The sequence below is a fragment of the Chelmon rostratus genome, chromosome 12, assembly GCF_017976325.1.
Source record: "Chelmon rostratus isolate fCheRos1 chromosome 12, fCheRos1.pri, whole genome shotgun sequence".
Classification (NCBI taxonomy): domain Eukaryota; kingdom Metazoa; phylum Chordata; class Actinopteri; order Chaetodontiformes; family Chaetodontidae; genus Chelmon; species Chelmon rostratus.
In genome coordinates this window covers 16629107-16648479 of record NC_055669.1, presented here as the reverse complement: position 1 = coordinate 16648479, position 19373 = coordinate 16629107, and the positions used below count along the sequence as shown (strand labels likewise).

Genomic DNA, 19373 nt, shown 5'->3' with positions numbered 1-19373 from the left:
GCTTTTAGTACAACTGTATCACAGAGCCAGCATCTACAGAGGAAATCTACCCTGAAACTGAATCTCACAGTGACACTTTTTCTTATAGACTAACGTTTCTTACAGCAGTTTTAAAGACATGTAATGCACAGAGGGATTTTGTCCAACCAGGCAACACACATGCTGCAGGCACAAGGATAATTTTAGCCTGTTCACACTTACATGATGATGGTTTTCTTTGGTATTCTAGTCTCCTGCTCAGTAACTGAGGGCGGAAGCAGAATACATGAGATTTAACAGACAAAATAAGAGGATTAGTCTAAAAGCTACAGTTCAAACACATGTCATCTAGGGCATAACATGTATTAACTGTGTGTCCATCCTTAAAACTGCATTAAAAGCATTAATATGAAGCTGAAAAAAATGTCCCAATTATACAGTCTGGAGAGTCTCCTTTTGGAAGGAATAAGTCAGGGTTCCTACCTTCAATAGAGATGGCCTGCTCACCAGTGCGAGCCACAGCAGAGGGTGGAACTAAATCAGCAGCACACTTGGCACTGCCCAGACGGTTGGACAACTGGCAAAAGCAGGGAATATATTTTTAGTGTCCTAAAGGCTGTCACTAATTAATATCAAGTGGCTTCGACTTATGGCTGCAAACACAATTATAAGGCTAATTAAAGTGATTGATTTGTTCTGCAAAGAATTTCTGCCCACAAGTAATGTTCATATTTGCTTTTGCCAACCAACCTCACACTCATAGTGTCCCAGGTCTCTCTCTGTCAGGTTTTTTATTATCAAGACCAGCACCCCACTACGGAGCTCGCTGTAGGTCTGATACTTCTCCTGGTCAGTCAGCAGCCTGCCATCCTTGAACCACCTTGACCATGAACAGGTACACACAGCCAGAGAAGAGGAGGAGGAGGTTCACACACAGGGCAACAGGGTTAAATCAAAATGTTCTGCCAATTTCAAATTTCATCGATATGTACGTACCTGATCTTGGGGCTGGGAGCGCTCTGTATGACGCAGGTGAACTGAGCGTCCTCGCCAGCAACAAATATAGTGTTCCTCATTTTATTCACGAAACGAGGAGGCACTACAAGAAAGACGTGAAAATAAAATGCATGTTTAAAAAAGGTTGTCACTGAATTTTGTGCTGGAGTGTGACAGCGTCATAAACCACTCCCTTGTCTAACTGTTAACAGAGTAACTGGCTTCACAAAACTACTTAATTCCAAAAAGTCTGTACTTGTATTCGCTACTCATGTTTTCTGTGATTTTATGATTAGAAATTAAAACATTCTGGTATTTTAGGACAGTATCACAATGAATGTCACTTACCCTGAACGGTGATCTTGCCAAGAGTGCTGGCATTGCCAGCTGAGCTTGTGGCAAAGCACATGTACTGGCCAGAATCATCTGCTGTCATGTTATCCAAGATCAGTGTGCAGGAACCATCGGGGTCCTCAATGATGATGTGATGAGGATCTGCCTCCACAGTACGTCCATCTGCATCCAACAAGTGAAACAATGCAATATATTTGTTTGTAAACAGAGGTAAGTCTGTGGTTAAGGGCATGTACCATTACTCCCCATTAGTCTGCCCAATGGAGCAAACGGGTGATAACAGTGCAGATAGCATACCTTTGTACCATGTGACCGCAGGTTTGGGCACTCCAGTGACTTTGCAGGCCAGTTTAACAGTCTGCCCCAACTCTGCTGTGCAATTTGCCAGAATTTCATCAAAGTCAGGAGGACCTATAAAATGAGATTTATGACAGGTTATATTTGAAAGCCTGAGAATATCAAAATACATTTTGAGTGATAAGAGGGAGAATAATAAGAAGAAAAAGGTTAGACTATGTGTGTGTGTGTGTGTGTGTGTGTGTGTGTGTGTGTGTGTGTGCTCCACTCACTCCATGCAGGCATGCTGTATCGCTGCTGAAGTTCTCTGAAGTCTCTCAGCCATGAGTTCTTGATGGTAACAGTTCGGGCCTGCAAGGTGTATTTCCTCACAGAATCCTCACGTTCATGCCAGATCTCAAAGGAACGGTCATCACCCTCCACTGTCTCATTCACATCGATGTTATTCAACTGCAACAGGATGAAGGATACAGAAAACACCATTAGGCTGCTGAAAAGGTGTTGAAAAGAAAAAAAAAGTTGTAATTATATGAAAAGTCTCACCTTCATCATGTTCTTAAAGACATATGCCTGTGTATCAGTGTTGCTGTCTCTCTTGGGTTTGCAAATTATACAATAGTTCTTAAACAGGAAGACGTGGCGGTGGTGACCTCTAGAGGACGTCCTAATTCCTGGAGCCCCTTCCCACACTTGGAAAGGTCCCTGGTTTCAAAAGAAAAAACAAATACAATTATGCCTCTAATCACTCTCTAATCACTAATCAGGAGTGTCACAGCAACTCAACCTACCTGTCTAATTGGCTCTCCTAATACTTCCAGCGTGGCAGGATAGTTCTCGATCATGGAGACATGGTGCGTGTTCTCAGAGCGCTGAGGTAGCGCAGACACCATGGCATACGCTTCTTCCAGTAGGCAGCAGTTCTGGCCATTTCTTGCCTTGTTTCGAATGAGCTCCTAAAGATATCCGAGAACAGATTTCAGTACCTTGACCCAAGTGATGTAGGAACCTCAATGCATATTGTGTGTCAAAGCCATCACCTTCAGGACGGCCTTGTACTTCTGAATCCTCTCCAGTGGTTGTTGGAGGCAGGCGTTGATGCTGCGAACAGGAGGGTCTGCAGGGTCTGCGCTGGCTTGTGCTTTCTCAGTGTACTCCTACAATGTCATGAAAGGAAGGTTCTTAAATTCAAATAATCATAATGGTGCAGACAAATTACAGCTTTAACTAGGCTAGCAAAACAAATGACTTGCGCAACCCTCAGTACAGAGATAGCAGTTCTGGTGTTACCCTGAAAAAGCGGTGGACGGTCTTGTCACTGACAGCAGATTCAGCCTGACCCTGACCAACAAGATACTGGAGGTACTTCTCGAAGCCCTCTTTGCTCTTCAGGAAGCACATGGCGACGTCATCATCTGTCTCACAGTCGTTCAACTTTGGGAAGAATGCCCTAAAAACAATAATTGTGGAGAAATGAATGCACTGAAAACTTTACTGTGAATCTCATTGTCTTTTATGACGTTTTTCAGATAGGAGAATGTTCCCTGAGTGTGAGGGTTAAAAGAAAGAAAAAGAAAGTAAAGAACTAAACTGACTAAAATGACAAGTCATCGAGAGGTGAGCTCACTTGCTGTGGAAGGACTTGATATCGTCGATGTTCCTGAATATGGTGTCCTTCTGGCTGCTGACCTCAGGCGGTGTATCGGGGCTTTCTGCGTGCTTCAAGTGATGGGAGGTAAAGAAGTCTATCTCTTTTACAAACTGTGATTCACCATTAATCAGGTCGTGGATCAGTTGGCTGGGGACATGAAATAATGGTTATGACATGTCCTTTAGCTCCAGTATTTCCTTTGTGAGTGTAGATACTGTAATATGCTTTACTTACAATAATTTCTTCTTGTATTCACCCTCAGACACCTCCTCTACACTCGTCTCTGGAAGGTCACCTGTCTCAGCAGAGAGCTGGAAGAATGCACATTTTTACTATTACTTTTAAAATGTTCCAAGGCCCTGAGGAAATGTATTAACACTGGGGACAAACGTTTAAATGTTATATTGGCTATAGTTGTAAGACGTACTTTGAGTTTCTTGTCCAGGTAGGCAGGTGAGACCCAGCCTTGGCGGGATGGTGTAGTTTTGGTTGGTTTGGTCCGGACCAACCATTTGAGTGGATGAGCTGAGTCCAAAACCTCAACATACTGTCCCTCCTTTAGAGAGATGGATTCTTTGCTGGCTACCGTGGGGTTGTAGTCGGCTGTTGCCACATAGATGTCAAACATCTGCATAAAATATGTACATTAATGACAGTACACATGTGGTTTGACAAAACATTATGATAACATTATATAAGTCCAGTCAGCTGTAAAGCTGCTTATTATTACAGACTTGGCTATGTTGACGTTTCTACTTCCCTGTGTGTAGAGCTGTTGTTTTTAAAAGCTTTGACAAAAAATTTAGGCATTGCTTCCAAATAGATCTGCCTCTTTTATCCAGTTGTTCTAAAGAGATCACAAACCAGACAGGAGAGGTATGAGCTTGTTGTGTGCAGTTAACTAATGTCAGGTTATGAAAGGTCATATTTTAACCTTTATTTGTTTTTCATGTTAGCCAGCCTACCACAGGGCTACATATATAGACAGAAAACCATGCACACCACTCATTCACACCTACGGACAATTTAGAATCATGAATTAACCTCAGCATGTTTTTGGACTGTGGGAGGAAGCCGGAGAACCCGGTGAAAACCCACGCTGCACAGGGAGAACATGCAAACTCCACACAGAAAGATCCCAGGCGGGACCGAACCGGGGATCTTCTAGCTGTGAGGCGACGCTGCTAACCACCGAGCCACCGTGCAGCCCGTAAAAATGTATTCACATGTTTAAATGATGCTAATATGAGGCTGCAAAGGTCAGAGTTAGTCAAATGGCTTTGTAAAGACACAATTACAAACTTTAAGTCTTTTTAGGATGAAATATCCTCTTTGTGCTTCCCAGGTAGTGCTTCTGTGCTGAACTGAAGGAATTTTGTGCTGAAAAGAGTGTAAATGTGCCTTTCATCTGACTACCTCAGTTTGCTGAAGCCAATTCACACATTGAGGTTTATATCAAAACAATTCTGGACAGCAAACTATCACACTGAGAATTTCTGTGTCTCACCTCTCCCCTGGCATCCCCTTCATCAGACTCAGAGGAGGAGTCAGCTATGAGCGAGGGAGGACGAGAGCGACCGTGATGAGGTGACGGAGAAGGAGTCTTGGTCTCATCATCACTGTCGACACCTGGTACGCGTAATGAAGCTGGGGCAGCAAGGACGGAGGAAGGCAATCAGAAGAAGACAGGTCAAATAAAATACCATTTAAATAATCTTTTAAATTCAATTTATCACTTGTGTACCATAAATACTTGATGTTATGGCAACAGAAGGGATTATCATACTGTAATTTGCTCTAGTTTAAAAGATATCTTTTTTTTTTTTTGGCTTGAATTTGGTAGCAGTTATTAGTATCCACGGCACTCAGTGTCTGATGAGGCAGGACCAGTCAGCTAAAAGTCGCATTTCAATCAACAACTGACTGTCTGCTGGCATCTACTGGTGCTCTATTGAATTGCTAATGTTCCTTAAAGCGTGTAAATCATTACTCCTATATATTGTTTCAAATTTTACTTCAAATTATAATTTTTTGAGATGCAAAGAAAAAAACTGAAAAACAATCATTTCATTCTAAATGCTCTGCTATGGCCGTGTTAGTATTGTGACAACATGCGAGAAAAAGCTACAGTACAGATAATAATCATTATCTGAGCTCTCCACATACATGTCTGTCTGTGAGCATGTATTCCAGCTACAAGATCTTCAGACTTCATAGTCACTTCAAATTCATTTTGAAACCCATTTGGAAAAGGCAGGATTAATGATGCATGAGGAGGGATAAAAGGCCACAGACAGCACGTAAAGGGAAAAGACGTTTTAACAACAAGAAGAAAAAAATGGCTGCGACTGCACCTTAACATATAATAAATGCTTTTCTTGTATGGAAAAGGAAATGTAAGTCAAAATTGTTTCCACCAGTCATCTGCAGAGTCATCTTCAAAAGTATCTCAATAAAAAAATGTATATTAATTGTGAAGCTGATGCACTTGGGATACATACTGGTAGTTTTGGGCCAAGATTTCATCCACTGGAGCACTTCATGATTCTGTAAGCTGTCTGAATAACAAATTAATGATTGGATGAGCATTTAATTGGTTGGGTTCCTCAACTGATGGATGGAAAAGGGTAAAGAAATGATGTCTTTCTGAAAAAAATGGTGGTTTTAAGTCAAATACTCAAGGACAAGGCGAGACATGCTGCAAAACAAGCACAAGAAGAGCAGGACCTCAAATCTACTGGAAAGTGAAATCAAGAATTGAAGTGCTGAGACATTCACAAAACACTTTTACAATTCTTGAATAATCCAAATGAATTCATTCATAATGTGTGGCTTATTTGTATTCCTGTTGCATCTTTAGCATTAGCAACTAGCCATTCATATTTCAAAAGCAGTATCAGAAAATTACTATTCAGTCTAATTTAGCAAAGGGATAGGGCAGCCTGCAGGTTTATATTCCAACCACAGATAACACCGGGTGATTTAAGAGAAAAGGTCTCCTCTGGGTGGAGGCATTCACATTTAAATCACGGCTGTATGTTATCTGGTCACAGTTAGTTTGCTGCATGTATGATTGTGACAGAATCAATCATTTCACACTGAACAAAATCCGTGCAACTGTTTCATCCCAACTTAACACCAGGAGTACCCAGTGGTGGAAATTAGTTGTACATGCAAATTAAGTGTTAACCGTTTACAGACAGCTAACAACCTACAGCTTGCTTGCTAGCTGCTGGAGCTGAAACATCTTCCTGGGGTTTTTTGTCCATATTGTAAGATAAATGGGCTAAATCTACTACTGTACTGGACACAAGATTTAAACACACAATCAATGTAAACAATCCCATTATCCCATTACTTAAAGCCTTGTACATTGTCTAAGCTTCATGGGGGCTGCAGTCATGAAATCATTGCTTTATCTTGATTTAAATCAGACTTGAATAAACCGGATTATGTAACTCTAACCTTGGTTTGTAGAAGTACTTAAAACTGAATTGACTTTTTACGTGAACTCAAGTCTGACTTTTTAGTTTTAATCCATCGTTTTTATGCCCCCTGAACATACTGTAACATCGCCCAGCATTTCTGGTAGAACGTACTATAAACTGTAACTAGAATTTCTTTCAAATTAAAATCAAATAAATGTATATGTCATTGCATAGACAGAATGATCTGCAGCATACATTTACCTTGGGTAATCTTTGCTGATACCATTTCAGTGATCTGGGAGGTGAGTTTCATGAGGAATTCCTCTGTACCTACTTCACCTAGGTACGGGATTTTACCCTCTTCAGGCACACACAAAAAGGAAAGAAGACATAAATATTGCAATATTTATTACTACAAATAAATTGTATTACTATAAATATAAACAATATTACTATAACTAATATACGCCACGGTATCAGGAGGTATGTCTCACCTTTTCCTCTGCCAGCCTCCTCTTCTGGAGGACTAACTGTAATCCCAAGAACCCTGAGGAAAATTAAAATGATAAACATTATTTTCATATATTTACATGTATTCAAAATGTACTGTATACACATGTCTTCTTTATGCACAGTGCCATTCTGAATGACAAAGAAAAACTTACTCTGAGGTTTTGGTCTCTTTCTTTGGTTGCGGTGCTTGAGAAAAGGAGGAAATGCAAATATGCAATTACAATCAAACTAAGGTGGTAAGAGGTTTGCACTGTAGTTAGTGTTCACCAATATACTCAAAGATCAATGTAGTCCGTTATAAAGTGTGTAGATGTCTTTGCTTTCCTTACTGTCATCAACTTCGAGGTGGGCAGTGCAGATGGACTGTCCTGCCCTATTTGTGGCAATGCAGGTGTAGGCACCGGTGTATTCTGTGCCCACGTCCATCAGGATGAGGCTGTGCTGGCGCCCTGAGCTTGCGATTTTGTATCCCTTGGTATCAGGCTTGATCCACAGGACGTCTTCCATTGATTCCTCTTTTAACCAGGAAACCATAGGACTGGGAGAGCCTGAAAGAGTAAAGGGGAGTATTGAGAGTTTACAACACAAGTTGAAACACATTTTTTTTGGATGTCCCCAGATAAGTATAGGTGTAAAAGGATGTTAAAGCAATCACACAGTAAAATACACAAACCTTCTACTTTGACAGACAGAGTGATGCTGGCTCCTCGTTTCACCTTCCTGTTGCTGAACCTTTCAAGGAAGCGTGGAGGCACCAGGGGTTCCTTGGGGTCTGTGAAAATAGGGTATAAAGTCATTCATAATACACTATTATATAAACTAAAGTGACTGTACATGGGCCAAATAGGTAGCATAAATGCCATTACCTCTTTTATCTTGTGGCATAATCTCCCCTGGACCTGTTGTAAAACACAATTATTACTGTATCTGTAAATATAGAATATAGCTTTTGCATTGGCAACTATTCAGGCATTTGCACACATACTCAGAACTATGAGTCGGGCAGAGGAGTAAGCAGAACCAGCCACATTGCTGATGTAGGCAGAGTACTCTCCCATATCCTCTCGCTTCACCTCCAGGATCTCCAAGCCATGAACTTCTCTCTCTGCTAGCAACAGAACTCTTTTTGAAGGTCGCAGAGGGTGGCCATCTTTGAACCAGTATACTCTGGGTTTGGGGAAGCCTGGAAGACAAAAGGTATTTCAGAAATGACATTCTTTATTCAAAGGCACCTGTCTGTGAGTTGACTTCATTTATAAGACAGATACAATCAGCTGTTGGTTGCCTCAGATGAACTGACAATTAATATTGGTTAATAAACTTACCCTTTACTTTGAGCTGCATCTTAGCGATGGGTGAACCTGGACTGACATGAACATCATGAAGCTCCTCCACAACTTGTGGTAGTTGATCATCTTCAGCTACAGACTCAAATGTTTCAGTTTCCCTGCATGAAGAGAGCAGAACAGTACACCTCAAGTATTCAGTATTAGTTAATATTTTGAATATATATGTACATATAGACCATAAAACACTACTCATCGTAAATTCACCTGGACATGTAGCCCTTGGCACTGACATAGGAAGATGTCTCAGTGGCATCAGCAGCAGTGTCATAATCTGAGCTGCAAGACACTGATGGAAAAGATTGATGTGCAGCATTATATAGTGATCAGTGAAATCAGGGACAATGTGTGTGTCACTGTGTGATTGTGTAATTCTGCTAGCTAGGTGAGAACCACCGCTTCCTGGTTGCTTTTGTATTGAACTCACAATGTGAAGACATTTTTGGCTATTCTGCTTTTTTTAAGATGCTAGTTTGGGTTAAAGATGATTAAATAGTTAAAGTGAAATGCAGATGTTGAATACTCTTATCAACTCAAATCAGTCAAGTTTGTTCAATTCACTCAAGTAGCTATTGAATGGGAAATGTAACATTTTGGTGAATCTTCAAAAATCTTTCTCAAAATGTGTTTGAACAACTCAAAAAGAATGTGCCTGCCTCCAGATGTTGGTTTCATGGAGCGTGAAAGAGAGACTTGCCAATCAAAAAAGGCACATGCTACAGGTACCTGTTAATCAAAACACATCATCTTTTGTTATGACCACTTCAGACTTTCCTTGTATTAATGCTACATAAAGATAAAAAAAAAATGGGACCTTAAAGGACTGACAACAAACCCCTGATATTTCTACTGCCTGTCATATTGTGTACATTTGGCCAGTTTTCCACAAAAGAATCAAAACTGCACCATGGAACAAAAAAGCTACCCATTAAATACATTAAATACATTAAATAAAGACAGATAAATAAAGACACAGCTGTTTTCATCAATAAGACAAACTTTTGGGGCTGGCCTTCAATAAGGAGAAATGTAGTAGTTAGTAATAGTTAGTAATTAATAAAGCAACGGTACTCAAAAGTATATGTAAAACAATCATACATGAGTGCGTGTAATGTATGTACTCACTGTCAACCCTGAGTTCAGCCTTAGTGGCTGCGATGCCGCTGCTGTTTTCAGCAGTGCAACGATAGACTCCCATGTCAGTGGGCAGAACAGTGGTAATGATGAGTTGGTGGCAGCCCTCCTGGTCTTCATTGATCATGTAATGGTCATTCTCCTCGAGCAGTTTGCCATCCTTATACCAGCGAACAGTGGGAGGGGGCTTGCCAATCACAACACAGTCAAAGCTGACTGGATAACCATCTGGAACATCCTGACTTTGTAGCTGTGTCAAGAAGACTGGGGCAGCTGGGTAACCAGAGCAAATAATCAGAAAATCAAAAAGTAGAAAAAAAAAGACTCCATACAGTGTTTGAATCAGAGGGATACAGTATACAGTATATATGTGCCGCTTGGACTTCAGTAACACAGACAATAGTAAGCACACAACAGTGAACTAAACATGGACCTTAAACATCACATTATGTACATCACTTTTACTTTGTAGATTGTTTTTCAAATACATAGATGCTATTGTCACAGTATTGATGTATGCTATAATGATCCCAACAGCCACTCAAACAATTCTTACCCGGGGCTCCAGTCATCAGAGCAGGAGGCTGTCTATCTTGTGTGGGGGTCTGAGTGCCATCTTGTGTGTAGCCCATCTTTCTAATTCGCAGCTCCACTTTGAGATGCCCTGCCTCTAGGATGGTGGTCTCCACAGGAACCCCGTGGATTGTAAACATCTCCTGGAACCTCTTTGAGGCAACCTCAGCCTCTGTCCGTGAGTCAAAGCGAATGTAGATGTAATAGTCATCCTCCCGGTAAGAGTGAGGATCTGGGGGACGCAGGTCTCCCTCATCTGCGCTGACAAATGGTTCTTCCTCAACATCTGGTGGCAGACGTGTGCGCAGCAGGCGCCGGAGACGTCTGCTTGCCTGCCTCAGTGACTCGTCCATCTCACTTCCTGAGGAGCTCTCTGCCTCGCTGTCGGCGCTGTAGCCCACTGTCAGCGGCCGTCGCCCAGATGATTCTCTCGCCGTTCCTACTGTGACCTTACCACTGTGAGAAGAGACTCCAAACTTGTTGGTGACCTCACAAGTGTAAACCCCAGTATCCTTTGTGGTGATGGCAGTAATGACCAGTGAGCAAGTACCATCATTGTAGATATCAATATGGTGGTGCTTGCCATCTGTCAGTGGTTCTCCATCCTTCAGCCACTGCACCTTATCAGGTTTACCTTCTGTCACACATTCTAGATGTATGGTGCCATTAGGTTCTTTGGTCTGGTCTTTGAAGGCCTCTTTAAAAACAGGGCGCATGTCTTTGCGGGCTTTGTAGCCCTTGAAGGCAGCCTGAATCTTAATGGCAGCATCTCTGAGCTCAGGCTCATCCTCTTTAGTGATCTGCATGATATCAGTCTCCCCTGAAGACACCTGTTTTTCATTTGTCTGCTGAATTACAGTTGTTTCCACTTCAGTCTGCTGCATTGTTCTCTGCTCTGCCATCTGGAAATGTGCAAAGAACCTCTCAGTGGACAGAGTTTCAGTCTCATTGGTGGCTGTGACAGTAGACTTGCTGCTCTTCTTGAGGTAGGACACAAGTGATGAACCTCCAGAAACAGACTCATCCTCAGAGCTGGTGCACAAGTTGGACTCTGTCTGCTTCTTCTGCACAATGGCCTGCTTCTTCTCTTCTGATTTTATTTCCACTTTATCTGACTTATTCAGCTCCTTCTGTCCTGATTTCTTTTGGCCACCTTTACCATCCTCCTCGGGTTGTTCAGATATGGAATCCAGGGTGGGCTCTCTACTCATGCGGCGCTTCTTGGCTGATTCTTCCCACAGGTCGTAGACATCACCTTCTTCAGCTGCTTCTGGAGGCAGACTGGGTTGCCCCAGTATCTCAGTCTCTACCTGTTTTGCCTCTATACCTATAGCCACAACAGAGTTCTCAATATTGCTGTTGTTTAAATAAATACTGACAGTATCCACACAGCACAGAGCCTACTTAAAAGATGCTACACCTTGTCAATTAAAACTCTAATCATTCCAACTTTGCATGATGAACACTTCTAAAAGCATCAAATATAGTTTGAGAAGGATACGTGTGCAAAGGTGTACAACAGAAGAAGTGCAGGATAATAACTACACACAGTGTCTTACCTGGGGAAATTAGTGGCTGCACGGCTGACTCTGTGTAACAATGACAAAACAAATGCATATCACATAGCAGTTTAAAAAAATTCTTAAACTCTATGTTGTAAAGTTGTGTATATATGAAAACCAAATTTTTATTATAGTTTTTTATATAGCCAAACAGTTACAAGTTCTTTTTGACACAGGTTTTGAGCCCATATCTCCAACTCCAAAAAAAAGCTAATCGAGAAATAAAAGAAAAATTCACTGGCAAACAAGCCAGTCCACTACTTCATGAACTAAACCACACATCCACTCACCAAGCTGCACAGTTTGAGGCAACTCAACAGGCTCTCCAGTCCCAGCTCTGTTGATGGCTGCCACTCTAAACCTGTAGCTACTGCCGGGGGTCAGATTCTCAACCACAAACTCTGTGTTGCATACTGGTTCAGAGTGACAAGGGAGCCAGAGGGCACTGTCTACCAGCCGCATCTCCACCCTGTAGCCCAGAATGGGACTCCCTCCATCGTGTAGAGGAGTGAACCAAGAGAGGGTGACAGACTGTTTAGTCTTACTGAGGACCTCGGGGTCCTCTGGAGGATCAGCTACAGCTGTTGGGAAGAAAGAGGCAAGAGCTAGATGTATTTATGAACAATAATCAAGAACTACACAGATCGCAATGTTCACCTGTCATACTCTGTTTTCTATGGTATCAAGGCTATCTCTCCATCCTGTTACATGCAGAATTGCCATGTGGGGTACATAACTGCAGAGGGTGGAGGGTCTATTAGCTTAGAGAAGCATGGTGTGCATGTGTTTACGTCATAATAAAACTGATAACATATAAAATCTACTTAACTAAATTCTTTAAAATAAAAATACCAAAAAGTGAAAGACTAAAAACACTTTTATTGTCAAACACTTACTGATGATGGTGAGCTTGGCCAAAGAGAGAGCATCTCTAGCAGCAAATGTAATTTCCTGCTGTGGCAAAAGAGGTGCCTGTCTCAGCACAAGTCGATAAGAGCAGCCATCAGCTCTCATAGCCCAGAGGTCACTGGGCTTGATTTCAATTCCATTAGCATACCAGGCTACTTCTGCTGCAGGGACGGGCTCTGTGAGCTCCACACAAAACTCGACCTTCTCTCCCACTGCAGCCACCTTGTCGTCCAGACCCTTCACAACATCCAGCTGCCAGCCTTGCAAGAGAAAATCCACAGAATGAAACGTAAAACTTAGTCAGATAAGGTTATTTATTTTAGAATGCACAATTGAGGCAAGATAATGATGACTCACCTTTGACTGAGAGTTGGGCAGTTGTGGACGCTGTGCCAGCTTTGAAGGTCACTGTGCAACTGTCTTTCATATGCAGCTCTTTCAGCAGGAGCAGATGACGACGACCACTCTCAAATGACACAATCTCAGCGTTGGGGGATTCTTTCACTGGTTTCCCGTCAAGAAGCCAGCGGCAGTCTTTGCTTTCAGGACGAGAGAGGGCACACTCAAACAGCGCTTCGCCTCCATCAAAGGTCTCTACATTCTCCAGGCCCTGGACAATGTCAATGGGTTTGGCTGTAGAAAACAAATGGAAAAATGGAGAAAGAAAGAAAGAAAGAAAGAAAGAAAGAAAGAAAGAAAGAAAGAAAGAGAAGGAAAGAAAGAAAGAAAGAAAGGGCACAATCAAAAAAGATTTTAAGAAGACTGCAGCGTCAAAGGGTACGAATTTTGGGACGATCCCCAACTAATCAACGCATTTGACCACATGAGTGTGAGATATGGGGGAGCAGAGGAAACTCCCTAAAGGTTGGTGCTCTTTCCATGTGGAGGGAGGCTCACCGTCCACATGAAGTGAAGCGACCACGTAGGTCCCCTCTGCCTCGCAGGAGTACGTGCCCCTGTCCTCAGCAGACACGCGGCTAATGTACAAGCGAGCCACGTTCCAGTCCTGCTCCACTACCACCCTTCGGCCATCAGGCTGCAATAGCTGCCCATCTTTCTTCCACTGAGCCTTGACCGGCCTTGAGTACTGGCAGATGAACTCGGCCGGTTGGTTTTCGACCACCCGAAGGTCCTCCATCTCGCTCACCACTTCAACTGTGGGATCTGAGGTTGGGGTCAGGGGTCATAGGGTCAGGGCTTGGCCATCAGATATGAGGATAAGAGCAGGACATGCTGAATGACATTTGGGCTTTATAACCCCCCTTTGCTAGCCCTACTTTATAAAGCATGTTGATGTGATGCTCATGTGTGAGTGATATTATTATGGACTGTCCAGTACAAATTGTATGTGTGTGGTACAGTATCTTAAAGTATATTTCAGTCCATAGGTCCACTGTGACCACTGTATTGTCCTCTATGAGTTCTCAAAGTGAATAGGGGGTCAAAAAGCCCAACCATCAAAGTTCAGGGTAATGGTCACAATCATGGGCCATGAAGTGCTGGCAGGTGATGAAAGTGGAGGGGGTGATAAGGGGATAAAAATGCCAAACTCATAAGGTAGGTGTTGGGGGGTTAGAGTTTTTAGTGCTTGAAGGTTAGGGGCAGGGCTGTGGGATAGTGGAGGTTATTCAATAGCAGCCGGCCTGCATGGATGGGTGGAGCAGCACTTTCCGACCACAACATTTCTGTTGTCGCAATTCAATTGTTCACTAATTCTCTACATTAAAACTTGGATAAAACCATAACATCACCAAAACCAACCTCACTCTATGTTAATAACTGAAGTGCCAAATTTGTACTATTCATTACTTAAATTACCAAGGGACACTTAGGGCTGCACCTTTAAGCATATAATAATCACGATCATGCTTTTGGCTCCTACCATTAAACCTGAGCAGGTGCCACTTGACAATTTTAGAGTGCATGTTCTGAAACAACGACTTCAGGAATCCCAAATCACAGATGTTGTGATTAACCACAGTAGTCTTTTCGTCACAAACACAGTGCAGGCTGGAGGCAAGGGCATTTTCACTTTCACATAATTAAAGGGGATTAACTCAAATGTTCAATGTGTTCAATGATCTCTTTTTAATAGACATTTCCAGTAGCAACCAGTATTCACTGCATGTCTGCAATGCTGCTGACAATGTGTAAATGATGACCATCTGCTAGTGACGTAACTGGCACGATCACTCACTGGCACAGTCATTCACAATTGATAAATGTACCTTCAACAGGCACATTTTTGGCAGATTCTGTTTTAGATGGAACGGCAGAGGGAATTCTGAATGGTCTTTAATCTAGGATCAGGTCATTTATATGAACAAAAGAATATGGGTTCATATACTCTGAACAGGAAAGCGAAAAGCAGCAGGGAGACGTCAGCGACGTCAGTGAGCGTGCAACAACCCCCTGTTAGCCACCAGGACTGCAAGCCTGAAGAGAAACTGACAAAGCCATCAGGAAAACTGATGGTAGGGATGATTAAGACTTTATGAATGAAGACAACGAGTGAGTTTAAGTGCAGTTTGAAAGTATTTATATATATAATATTTTAAATGTACATTAAAATACACTTATTGCCTTTAAGGATATCCATGACGGTCGTCTGGAGGATTGGACCCAATCCCAGCTGACACTGGGCGAGCAAGGGTACACCTTGGGCAAGTCACCAGTCAATCACAGGGATGACACAGAGATTTACAGCCACTCATGCTCACATTCACAGTACAGTACAGCCAATTTAGAATTGGCAATTAACCTGCATGTCTTTGGACTGGACCCACAGACAAAGGGAGAACATGCAAACTCAACAGAGAAAGGCCAGCAGCTCTGAACCTTCTCTCTGTGAGGTGACAATGCTAAACACCATGGTGGTGAGTACATATATTTAAACTAATCTTACTGTTCTTATTATTATTATGTCCAGTTGTAGAAGAAGAATTTCTGATTGCATGTAACTTTCTTTTGATTTGGTTTTGCACAATTAGAGCAAGCTTTACAACTCAACAATAGAGGCAACTTTAAAAAGTTGGATGAAAAGTCGCTATAAAAAATGGTGATCTCAAAAGTGAGAAACATAATCGTGATTATCATTGATTTATCGTCTCAGCAGCCAAACATACAGGTTCAAAGAGAATCCACGAGGAGCAGAAATAAAATGAGGCAAAATAATATTTTTTTTCTACTCAAACAACTTGCTGATAATGCTTCTGTTGTTGCTCTGGCCGACTCTAATAAAACTTTGCTGTGGTGCTTCACCCAGTTGTATGTTTGGTTGTATCAATGCATACAGCATGGATCTCTCTACTGCCATTACTATTACTATTACTGTTATTATTAATATTATTATTAATATTATTTTTATTAAATGAGAAGCAATGCTGCTCATGCATGATGAAGCACTGGCATGTAAACATATTCACTATTAATCTATTCATGAATGTTAAACTTTATAAGAAATCCTGCAGAAAAAATCAGAATTCATGGTATATTTACACATATTCTTCAAGAAGAATTTCACCAAATTGATTTCAATTCTGATCAATTAGCTAAAGTGAACATTGTACAGACAATCAACATTAGATTAAAAATAAACTACAAATACTGTGTTTGTAAGATTTGAAGCATAGAATTTGAATTCTGCAGGGTCTAAAAAAAAGGCTAGAACTTGGCTTATCTCAGCCTCTACTGATTGTACGTGATACCTTTGACTAAGAGCTTGGCTGTTGATGTTAAATTGGCAGCTTTGAACGTGACAGTGCCAGAGTCATCTGTGGCCAGGTTCTTTAAGGTGAGCGTGTGGATGTGGTCTTGGCTCAGCCCTATCTCACTAAAGGGGCTGTTCTCCAACAAGGTGCCATCCAGCCACCACTGCACCTTGCCCGGCGCCCTGCCAGACAGCTGGCAGGAGAAGGTTGCCCATTCCCCAACAAAGACATCGGTGGTCTTAAGACCGCACAAAATGAGGACTTCTTTCACTGTTGAGCAACATATACAAGACAGACGGAAAATGACACCATGCAACATGACAATTTACAAAGTTGTAGGCCAGTCTTGAAACAAACCTACCATTCTATTTGTAAGAAGAATCGTAGAATACAGTCAGAATTAAACTAATCAGCCTAAAGTAAACTCCAGGACAAATGTAAAAGTATTGAGACTGGCTACCTTGCACTGCCAAAGAAGCTGTAGTGAGCTGGTCTCCTGCGTCACAGGTGTAGTAGCCACTGTCTTCAGGCTCCAGGTTCTGTATACAGAGCTCTTGAACGCAACCATCCTGCCTCATTTGAAACTTCTTACCAGGCCCGAGGACCACGCCTCCTTTCCTCCACTCAACACGAACGCCTGGCTTAGAAAGCTCACAGCGCAGGGTAATATCATCACCCTCTGTGGCGTCCTGGTTCTGGAGCTCTTTGTGGAAGAACGCAGGGGCACCTAGTGGGAATTTAAAGTGGGAAAGTTTGGCATCAGATGTTGAGATGAAACTTTTGCCATCAGATAGTTGAGATGACAAGACAAACATCTCTGAGGGACTTGACGCAGAGTGATGCCAGACTGGGGGTGTGGTTGAGGGAAGAGGAAGTTCAAGAGTATTTCAGCTGTTCATTTCAATCCTATCTTGGTCCACATTCTTGAATCTGATCAACAGGAAAGGGACTTTTTTTCTTTTTTTTTTTTGTTGTAGCATTTCTTTTCATTTTTTTTACCTTCCACAGTCAAGGTGACGTCACACCGTGCATCTCCAGTGTCACAGGTGTACGTTCCTGAGTCGTCAGGCACCAGGTTGTGGATACGAAGCTGGTGGAACCCTCCATTGTTCCGCAGGTCATACTTGAGACCAGCCTTGATGGCCACACTGTTTCTGATCCAGGTGACAGCGGCCTTGGGGTCAGAGATGGTGCAGGCCAGAGTGACAGTTTCGCCCTCTAATGCCACAGTGTTGTGTGGCTTCTCTAGTATTAGCACTGTAAATATGGGAAACCCGAAACTAGATTTAATAATTGGAGAATTTATAATTTATATGCAGTCTTTTCCTTTTCCCTTCCTTAACGGCCCTGGCATAAATAATTTTAAAGCTATAAAAACAAAAACACATGCATGCATGCATGCAGTGACTATTATATGTTATCACAAATCACACAGCACAGTGAACGAAGATATGACAGTTTCATCAGAAATACAACTAGATTCCTTTCAAGTTTGTACAAAAAAGCAAACAAAGAAAGTAAGGTACAATATAACATAACTTTGTGGGGCTGTACCAAATGTCTTTTTCAACATTCAAAGCTTCTATTAAGGTTTTCGGATGAATCTTCGAATGTGTGTCAGCAAATTTTTTGACATCACTACTGTAAAAATAATTTAAGAATCCTTGAACAAAATCCTTAATTTAAATAGAGAAGTTCATCAGATTAAACAAACTAGTCTTAAGTCTCTAGTTTGTTTGTTTTTTTTTTTAAATCAACTGTCTTTTATGAATATAAATCAGTCAGTCAGTTCTGTCAACGTGAATACTTGAAGGCATTCAATAAATCTGGACTTTTGGACTTTACAAAAGTTTCCAGTTTTTGGAAATTGGATCACATGTGTGTTGGAAATAATCCTTTGCAGCCACCATTGGATCCAATTCGACATATGGTATGATAATACTCACCAACTATGCAGAAATACCAGGTTTAAACATAATGAATAGACCTGAAGCTCCGCAGCATTCGAATGTTGATTTAGAATTTGAATGTCAATGTACTATATTCGGCACAACCTTAAACATTTGATAAATGGAGTACGTTGTTAAGTAGTTTATCTCTTTTAGTAGCAATATTTGTGTTAGCATTTTGATAGCATTTCTTTTAATAGCAAACACTAAATGCAAAGAATGGAAAACATGTCTAAAAGTTAGGATGTTGAGAATGGTGGTGCCAGCAGATTTCCATTTGCCAAGACAAAGCTGTTTGGTGGTCGATGGAGATGGCTGTGAGGAGTAACACTCGAGTGACCATGTCATCTCCTTTACCTTTGGGTTTTTCCTCCACCAGAAGACAGGCCACGCTCTTCTCTTCTCCCACTACGAAGGCAACATCCCCTGATTCATCTGTAGTCACCATCTTCAGGACCAAACGGTGCACTCTGCCCTGGCTGCTCATTTGATTCAGATCGTTATTTTGGAGGGGGTTGTCTCCAAGCCACCATTCCCCATTAGTCACGCCTGAGTGTGACAACTCAACCTCAAAGACAGCATCCTGCCCAGTGGTCACAGTAATATCGCAGAGTTCTCTGAGAATGCGCACATGTTCTGAGGATGAATGGGATGATGGGAGGTCAGTGGTCAGATCTCGGCAGAGCTTCAAGAAGGCATCAGTAAGAAGGTGGAGCCATGACCAAGAATCTCTGCTTAATACTTGCTTGATCTTACAGAAAATACTGAATGACACCAAATACTTAAAATTGAATACATCCACTACATCTGTAATGTGATGAATCATAAGGACATCAAGGAAAAAATGAATGAAAAAGTGCAGCCAGTATCAGATTAGTACGTAAAACTCAAACTACATGCCTACGAGGACATCACATTTGTAACTCAAGGACTGTGAAACGGATGTTGAGTAGAAGACATAATCCAGTAGTTGTT

At 41.8% G+C, this 19373-nt stretch overlaps 1 protein-coding gene across 1 annotated transcript in view; it reads right to left on the bottom strand.

Annotated features, from left to right (window-relative positions):
• The window catches only part of obscnb (obscurin, cytoskeletal calmodulin and titin-interacting RhoGEF b), a 55470-nt gene that overhangs the window by 2755 nt on the left and 33342 nt on the right, over positions 1–19373 (bottom strand). Inside the window, 36 exon segments of the mRNA XM_041948995.1 lie at positions 202–244; positions 463–556; positions 730–859; positions 976–1078; positions 1324–1491; positions 1627–1740; positions 1899–2076; positions 2170–2328; positions 2415–2579; positions 2664–2780; positions 2914–3073; positions 3251–3421; positions 3509–3585; positions 3702–3902; positions 4782–4921; positions 5776–5832; positions 6964–7062; positions 7197–7249; positions 7368–7401; positions 7545–7763; positions 7889–7987; positions 8082–8114; positions 8201–8398; positions 8541–8662; positions 8769–8850; positions 9687–9968; positions 10252–11587; positions 11811–11857; positions 12121–12411; positions 12727–12999; positions 13097–13372; positions 13637–13903; positions 16447–16719; positions 16910–17176; positions 17449–17706; positions 18756–19034. Coding sequence (XP_041804929.1) covers positions 202–244; positions 463–556; positions 730–859; positions 976–1078; positions 1324–1491; positions 1627–1740; positions 1899–2076; positions 2170–2328; positions 2415–2579; positions 2664–2780; positions 2914–3073; positions 3251–3421; positions 3509–3585; positions 3702–3902; positions 4782–4921; positions 5776–5832; positions 6964–7062; positions 7197–7249; positions 7368–7401; positions 7545–7763; positions 7889–7987; positions 8082–8114; positions 8201–8398; positions 8541–8662; positions 8769–8850; positions 9687–9968; positions 10252–11587; positions 11811–11857; positions 12121–12411; positions 12727–12999; positions 13097–13372; positions 13637–13903; positions 16447–16719; positions 16910–17176; positions 17449–17706; positions 18756–19034 — 6865 coding nt within the window.